The sequence below is a fragment of the Mugil cephalus genome, chromosome 12 (assembly GCF_022458985.1).
Source record: "Mugil cephalus isolate CIBA_MC_2020 chromosome 12, CIBA_Mcephalus_1.1, whole genome shotgun sequence".
Classification (NCBI taxonomy): domain Eukaryota; kingdom Metazoa; phylum Chordata; class Actinopteri; order Mugiliformes; family Mugilidae; genus Mugil; species Mugil cephalus.
In genome coordinates, this window is record NC_061781.1 from 2,749,176 (window position 1) to 2,758,198 (window position 9,023).

General features: G+C 39.0%; 2 protein-coding genes across 2 annotated transcripts; both read right to left on the reverse strand.

Annotated features, from left to right (window-relative positions):
* Positions 1–550: 550 nt before the first annotated feature.
* LOC125017886 (trace amine-associated receptor 13c-like) lies at positions 551–1,812 on the reverse strand. The gene is made up of 2 exons (XM_047601415.1): positions 1,640–1,812; positions 551–1,361 (listed from the first exon to the last, which is right to left on the reverse strand). Exons 1-2 carry the CDS (start codon positions 1,810–1,812, stop codon positions 551–553), a joined length of 984 nt encoding a protein of 327 aa, XP_047457371.1.
* Positions 1,813–5,315: 3,503 nt separating this feature from the next.
* Positions 5,316–6,527, reverse strand: LOC125017819 (trace amine-associated receptor 13c-like). Its single transcript, XM_047601329.1, has 2 exons — positions 6,355–6,527; positions 5,316–6,152 (listed from the first exon to the last, which is right to left on the reverse strand). The coding sequence occupies exons 1-2, from the start codon at positions 6,525–6,527 to the stop codon at positions 5,336–5,338; spliced, it is 990 nt and encodes a 329-aa protein (XP_047457285.1). The 3' UTR covers positions 5,316–5,335.
* Between the last annotated feature and the right edge of the window lie 2,496 nt (positions 6,528–9,023).

Genomic DNA, 9,023 nt, shown 5'->3' on the forward strand with positions numbered 1-9,023 from the left:
TATATTGTGTATTGTAGATTATTGATCCCCTTGGTTCAGGGTACAGATTTAATCATTGATTTATTCATTCATATGCTTTATTTGTTGTGTTTACCCTCCAACAGGAGAAAATGAACTCTGCAAAGGGAGGTGTGAAAATAAGGATAGGAGAATTTTTATTCATACATTTTACATGTCTGTCTCTGCTCTTCAGTGGTGGAGTATGTGTATGTTTCATATTTTTGGAAAATAGTATATGTAAAATGTTGATGGAACATTGCTGTATAGAATCAATGAAAAATGTATATATTTATTCATATAATATATGAAAAAAAAAATCTCTGTAGCAGAAATTATGTTCACCTGGTTGAGGCAAATCGTCCTTAAAACAACACTGCTGGACACAAATGAAATGAAACTATGAAAGACTGCTAGAGAGGGGGAAAAAAGCGCTCACTTACACACAACAGATTAAACTGAAACATTTGAATGTGATCATTGTCTCACCGAACAACATGATCATAAGAACATGTCAGTATCTATACATTCAGTTGATCAAGTTCCACATTCTCTACATTATGTTGGTGTCACTGGAGCCAGGCTTCAGTATCTGCAGAGTGACAATGAGTTTAATAGCTTTTCTAAACCAGGGGTAAAACAGTGCATAGATTAAAGGGTTTAGACAAGAGTTGAAATACAACAGATACAAGACAAAAGTTATATATGAGCTACTGACTGAGTCATTACCGGGAAGAGCAACACAATAATATGGAGAGAAGCATATTAGGAAGACAACTACAAGAACACCAAGAGTCCTGGCTGCTTTCAACTCAGATTTCTTTGTCAGAGTCAATGAAACCTGGACTGTGACGGCTGCAATGTGGGAGCGCATGGCATGAGCCTGAGACACAGCTACCACAAAGACTCTCATGTATAGAACTACGATGACAGTGATGGGAACAATAAACATTAAAATAACATCAGTAAGACCTTCAGTGTAGGTCATCGAAACGTCACATTCTCCGTAGCAGGTTTTATTCTTACCTAGTTGAGTAAAATCATCCTTTGAAATGAGAGAGGTGTAGAAAACAGAACAGAGCCAACACAGACAAACGCAGAGTTTAACTCTCTTCTCAGTGATTCTGGAGGAGTAGTGCATGGGGTCACAAATTGCAACATAGCGGTCGACTGATATGAGCACCATGGCTCCTATTGAGGCACTGGTAATCACGTAAGAGACATAATTATACAGAGTACATGCGAGATCACCAAGAAACCAGCAGGTTGTGTTGAGGATTTCTACCGGCATCAACAAGAGGCCGACAAGAAAGTCTGAGATGGCCAGAGAGAGGAGGAGGATGTTAGTCGGAGTGTGGAGCCTCCTGCAGGGACATACGAAAAAGAAATAAACCAGTAAATCCTCATGACATTTCCAAAATAAATGACTTTGAATGTTTACTGATATTTCACACCTGTACCATATGAAATGCAGACACATAAAGCTAGTGAGGTCACAATAGACGGAAAATTAAGTTCATTGTTGTAAAACATGATTTCAGTTTTCGGTAAAAGTCTAATTCCTCCATGTCGATCACTGCTAGCTCAAAGACACTTCACATTAAAACCACCACCATTAGCTGTAAAACAAAACACTCTGTGCCTGAAGTGAGAGACTGAGATGATGACGAGCAGATTGAGAACCACGGTCAGCACAGAGATGGAGGACAGCACGATGTGAAGGAGCACAAGTTCAGAGTGAGGAGACGCTGGCTTTTTGCAGGAGCTGTTGAAGAGCTGTGGAAAGCAGAGGTCTGCTTCATCCTTGGTCTCCATCTTCAGTACAAAAACGTTAGGTAACAGATGACACACTTTAACCCTCCTCTTTCTCCTTGGTCATTACACACTTCACTCCCTCACTCACTCTGCCAAGGGAAAAGGGTCTGACCCAATATTTGCAATGTCTGTGCTAAATTATGAAATTAAAAACTAAAGCCATAGAGTGTGTGTGAATGTGTGTGTTGGGTGCACACCAGTAAGATGTTTCTGACTCTGTTTGTATGGGTGCAGGACATGAAAACATGTCAGAACAATTACATTTGTGGAGCAGAATATTTGATTCTCCCCTGCACATTCATGGTCATACAGTCAGGTCCATAAATATTTGGACATCGACACAATTCCAATCTTTTTGGCTCTATACACCACCACACTGGATCTGAAATGAAACAAACAAAATGTGCTTTAACTGCAGACTTTCTGCTTTAATTTGAGGGTATTTACATTTAAATCAGGTGAAAGGTGTAGGAATTACAACAGTTTGTATATGTGCCTCCCACTTTTTAAGGGACTAAAAAGTAATGGGACAAATTAAAATATCATAAATCAAACTCTCACTTTTTAATACTTGGTTGTAAATCCTTTGCAGTTAATTACAGCCTGAAGTCTGGAACACATAGACATCACCAGATGCTGGGTTTCATCCCTGGTGATGCTCTGCCAGGACTCTACTGCAAATGTCTTCAGCTCCTGCTTGTTCTTGGGGCATTTTCCCTTCAGTTTTGCCTTTAGCAAGTGAAATGCATGCTCAATCGGACTCAGGTCAGGTGATTGACTTGGCCATTGCATAACATTCCACTTCTTTGCCTTAACAAACTCTTTGGTTGCTTCCACAGTATGCTTCTGGTCATGGTCAATCTGCACTGTGAAGTGCCGTCCAATGAGTTCTGAAGCATTTGGCTGAATATGAGCAGATAATATTGCCTGAAACACTTCAGAATCCATCCTGCTGCTTTTGTCAGCATTCATATCATCAATAAATACAAAGGAACCAGTTCCATTGGCAGCCATACATGCCCACGCCGTGGCACTACCACCACCATGCTTCACTGATGAGGTGGTATGCTTTGGATCATGAGCAGTTCCTTTACTTCTCCATACTCTTCTCTTCCCATCACTCTGGTACAAGTTGATCTTTGTCTCATCTGTCCATAGGATGTTGTTTCAGAACTGTGAAGGCTTTTTTTTAGATGTTTTTTGGCAAACTCTAATCTGGCCTTCCTGTTTTTGAGGCTCACCAATGGTTTACATCTTGTTGTGAACCCTTTGTATTCACTCTGGTGAAGTCTTCTCTTGATTGTTGACTTTGACACACATACACCTACCTCCTGTAGAATGTTCTTGATCTGGCCAACTGTTGTGAAGGTTTTTTTTTTTTTTCACCAGGGAAAGAATTCTTCCGTCATCCACCACAGTTGTTTTCCTTGGTCTTCCAGGTCTGTTGGTGTTGCTGAGCTCACCAATGCGTTCTTTCTTTTTAAGAATGTTCCAAACAGTTAATGTGGCCACACCTAATGTTTTTGCTATCTCTCTGATGGGTTTGTTTTGGTTTTTCAGCCTAATGATGGCTTGCTTCACTGATAGTGACAGCTCTTTGGATCTCATATTTACAGTGGACAGCAACAGATTCCAAATGCAAATAGCACAATTGAAATGAACTCTAGACCTTTTATCTGCTACTTCTAAATGGGGTAATAAGGGAATAACACACACCTGGCCATGGAAAAGCTGAGCAGCCAATTGTCCTAATACTTTTGGTCCCTTAAAAAGTGGGAGGCACATATACAAACTGTTGTAATTCCTCTACAGCGTTCACCTGATTTGGATGTAAATACCCTCAAATTAAAGCTGAAAGTCTGCAGTTAAAGCACATCTTGTTTGTTTCATTTCAAATCCATTGTGGTGGTGTATAGAGACAAAAAGGTTAGAATTGTATTGATGTCCCAATATTTATGGACCTGACTGTATTTCACATAGGACTCTCCATCTCTCTCTGTGTCTTAACCAGACTGAAATACATATCAACATCAGCCAGTAATAAGTTCTATATTCTATATCAAAAATAAGCAGTAGGATGATGAGGCTTTGGTGGTAAATGGAGTCTTGGATATATTAAAGATTTGCAGTAAAATGGATTTGATTGCATCATTATTTTTTATGTAGTGGCAGATTTAAATTTTTGCACCCACTTTCAGCTTGTTTCAATAGTTTTCAGGATTTTAACCCTATAAATACCAGTCTGAAAATACAAAGTTAAATGTTTTTTCACAAAAAAGAAAAAAATGAATTATTTTTCATAACATAAGCAGTATGTGGATGAGACGTTGGTGGTATATCGAGTCTTGGATATGTGAAAGATTAGCAATTAAAATTGATTTGATTGCATTAGTATTTTTTATGTAGTGTCAGATACTCCCTCTAGACACCTTTGTGGCCAAAAATGCCCCATAGACTTCAATTATAATTTCATTTTAACTTTTTAATCTAGCTGTAAAACCATGTATTCTGTAATATTAGCATTTCATTTAGATGAAATGTAGTAATATTGGACATTTGTATTTCTCATTTTCTCATTGTGCATCGATGCGTGTGTGTACTTGTACAGCTATCTTTCTGAGGACCAGTTTAAGTTTTACACCATCAGATTGTATGTGTGTGTATGTATGGGTTTGTTTGCATGGAAAGAGAGACAGTGTTTAGCATGAACTGCTCATTTCATCATTGATAAAGAGCATTTTGATTGACATTTTTCTTGAGTCTTGCATGAAATTTTATGGTGAAATAACTTTTAAATCAACATCTGATTCATCGATGTAATAGTAACAATTATTTAAAACAACAACAAAAAAGAACACAACATAACACAAACATATGACCTGAAAACAAAGGCTAAATGTGATATATGACGTACATGTGTGTATTTAAGATTAAACTGATTTCTAACCCGTACTTTGCTTGTTGGGGACATACTGGTACCAGCTGCTCATCAACAGAGATGTTGTCCTCTGGACTGAACAGGAGTGGGACAGTATGTGGACAGAAAAGAACGGACAACTGTGATCCATCCATCTCATACCAAAATGTGCTACATTCAGGCAGATGTTGTGGTCCGTGGCATCAAGCCGGTGGTACCTGAATGCACCACAGGGTCTCTACATGAGATGGAGTCCAAACTTGTCATTCTTTCACACAACAACATTACCTCATCAGCTTTTAGCAAAATGTACGGTATGTCTATGTGTACTGATGGGACCCAGATGGAGTGTGTCGTGAGAAGTACTTTGGAGACCTGGTTCATAGGACCACAGTATGTCTGTGCCCGGCATTTTTTGATTACACTGCTCATTTTTATTTTATTTTAATTTAAAGTCATTTTATTTTTATTTTATTTATCTTTCTTGTGGTTTTGAGTGTTTACTTTTATTGCAATAAATATATGGTGACAAAGTAATTTCCCTCGTGGATCATTAAAGTCTGTCTAAGTCTAAGTCTATAAAGCACATCTCATTTTAAAGACTTGCTACTGTATGTTGGTGTCACGGGAGCCAGGCTGCAGAATCTGTAGAGTGACAATGGGTTTCATAGCTTTTCTAAACCAGGGGTAAAATAGTGCATAGATTAGAGGGTTTATACAGGAGTTAAAATAGAACAGATACAGGACAAAAGTCAAAGAAGAGCTACTGATTGAGTTGTTCCCAACAAGTGCAACACAATAATATGGGCAGAAACACATTAGAAATACAACTATTAGAACACCAAGAGTCCTGCCAGCCTTCAACTCAGATTTCTTTGTTGCTAGAGTCAATGAAACCTCAACGGTGACGGCTGCAATGTGAGAGCGCATGGCACGAGCCTGAGACACAGCCACCACAAAAACTCTCATGTATACAACTATGATGAGAGAGATGGGAACAATAAAGGTGAAAATCAGGTCAATAATTCCTGCAGTGTAGCTGATTACAATAGCACATTCTCCATAGCAGGAATTGTGCTTGCCTGGTTGAATCAAATCATCCTTTAAAATGAAAGTTGTGTAGAAAACAGAACAGAGCCAACAAAGACAAACACATAGTTGAACTCTCTTCTCAGTGACTCTAGTGGGGTAATGCAAAGGGTCACAAATAGCCACATAGCGGTCAACTGATATGAGCACCATATCTCCTACTGAGGCAGAAGTAATGATATAGGACACATAATTATACAGAGAACACATCATATCACCAAGAAACCAGCAAGCTGTTTGTTGGAGGATTTCTCCTGGCATCAACAGGACACCGACAAGGAAATCTGAGACAGCCAGGGAGAGGAGGAGGATGTTCGTGGGAGTGTGCAGCGTCCTGCATAGATAAAATAAAGAAGACAAATCAATAAACCAGGGAACCCTCACATCTCAATGACAAAATGATCAGTGGTCTCTGGTGCCAATCATTTGACCTTTTTTTTTTTCTGCAAAAACAGTGGGTCCAAGTACGAAGTCATTAATTACCGGCTCAAACCCAAAAATAGCTGTAAAAAGAAACAAGAGCAATGTACCATTACCTGAAATGGGAGACTGAGATGATGACAAGCAGGTTGAGAGCCACAGTGATCACAGAGATGCATGACAGCATGATGTAAAGAAACACAAGTACAGACGGTGGAGAAGCAGGCTTCGTGCAGGAGGTGTTGAGGAGTTGTGGAAAGCAGAGCTCAGCTTTGTCACGTGTCTCCATCTTCAGAGACCTGCAGCTCTGTCAGTTTTCTGAACATAAAATAATCCATATAACTTGGAACTCTCTCACTTTAACCACTCCCCTCCTTTCTTTCGCCATCTATTGGACACAAAAGACAGTCCTCTTTCCCATACTCAGCTAACCACACCACAACAAGTGATGAAATAAACGTTACTGTTAGAACTTTACAGTAAGTTAAAAGATATTCTTAATATTTCAACACAGGGGTCCAAGGCAATCCTCAAAGAATGTCCACATGTAAACTAAAATGTAAGACTGGTGCCACGCAACTGGCAAAAAAATGGAGCAATGGTCAATGGACCCTTACTTTCTGTTCTGTATGCGATTTAGTATTGAACTCTGCATCCTTGGTCAGATTATTGTTCTTGTTCAGTGGGTGCATCGTCTATTTTTTCTTTTCTCTTGGGCTTTTTCGCGCTGTTAAAAACAAATGTATGTTTACCCCTAGTTGTAGTATGCATAAACGTATGTTTTTAGTTTACTGTCAAAGAGCAAAGGCTTGATAATCAGAGAAAATCAATGCTTTAAGCTCTGGACTTTAGGTTTTATTGACCTGCTAGACTCGTCGTTTTTGCAGAGAAGCTTCAAAAACGACGTACTTTCACACCAACAATGACAAAAGCTAACTCATAGAAATTTGGTCAGCATTGCAAGCGAATGTTGTCGCATTGGAAAGTCAGTCAAGCATTCATTGGCCATTGACAACACTGAATTAAATGAAGCAAATAACTGTGATTGGTTGACACATCACCATGTGAGAATGCAACATATCAGTCTATCAGTCTGGAAAGGTTTGGGACTCATCCAAGAGGTCACAAAAGACTCCACAACAACATCCTCACTTTCCTCAGTTAAGGTCAGTATTCATGACTCCACCATGAGTCTTGGACGAGTGCCGAGACCAAAACCACTTCTGAGCAAAAAAAACAAAAAACATAAAGACTCATCTCAGTTTAGCCAGAAAACATTTTGATGATGACTTTTGGGAAAATACTCTATGGACTGACAAATAAAAGTTGAACTTTTTGGAAGGTGTATGTCCCATTACATCTAGTATAAAAGTATCACAGCCTTGCAGAAATCACACCGACAGTAAAATCTGGTGGTGATGGTGTGATGGTCTGGTGCTGTTTTGCTGCTTTAAGACCTGGAAGACTTGCTGTGATAAGTGGAGCCATCAATTCTGTTGTCTACCAAAAAATCCTGAAGGAGACTGTCTGGGCATCTGTTGGTGACCTCAAGCTGAGGTGAACTGGGGTTCTGCATCAGGACAATGATCCAAAACACACCAGCAAATCCACCTCTGAATGACTGAAGGAAAACAAAATGAAGACTTTGACCTAGTCAAATCTTGACCTAAATCCCATTGAGCTGCTGTTGCATGACCTTAAAAAAGTGGTTCATGCTGGAAAACCCTCCAATGTGGCTCTATTTCAACAATTCTACAAAGATGAGTGAACCAAAAAAAAAAAGTGAACCACAGCGCTGGAAAAGTTATCTCATTGCAAGTTATCGCTTGATTGTAGCTGTTGCTGCTAAGGGTGGTTTGTTTTCCTTTAATAATAACAACCTTCATTTAACAACTGCATTTTGTGTTTATTGTGTTATTATATGAAGATTTTTATGTTTTATATAAAGCACTGAATTACCTTGTTGTTAAAAGGTGCTATTCACAGACAGATGCCCCCATAAGACCAATTACAGTTTACATTTAGCAGCAACAATTTTAAATAAAAACATTTTACGTGACATTTCAACTCATTTTATTGTGGTCCTTGGTGCATCATATCAGAATAAGACTGTAGTTGCTTAAGCTTCTTGAAAAATTAGGGCTCAGAATTAATATGTCCAAATTAATAAGTAATTAATAAGTCTACTCGTACGGCACGGTAAGTGACATATTTACAGTGGGGCAAACAAGTATTTAGTCAGCTACCAATTGTGCAAAGATGTAAAAAGTAAAAAGATGTTGTAAAAAGATGAGAGAGGCCTGTAGTTTTCATCATAGGTACACTCCAACTATGAGAGACAGAATGGGGGTAAAGAATTCAGGAAATTACATTGTAGGATTCTTAATGAATTAATTGGTAAATTCCTTGGTAAAATAAGTATTTGGTCACCTACAAACAAGCAAGATTTCTGGCTCTCACAGACCTGTAACTTCTTCTTTAAGAGGCTCCTTTGTCCTCCACTCGTTACCTGTATTAATGGCACCTGTAGGAACTTGCTATCAGTATAAAAGACACCTGTCCACAACCTCAAGCAGTCACACTCCAAACTCCACTATAGCCAAGACCAAAGAGCTGTCTAAGGACACCAGAAACAAAACTGTAGACCTGCACCAGGCTGGGAAGACTGAATCTGCAATAGGTAAGCAGCTTGGTGTGAAGAAATCAACTGTGGGAGCAATTATTAGAAAATGGAAGACATACAAGACCACTGATAATCTCCCTCTATCTGGAGCTCCATGCAAGA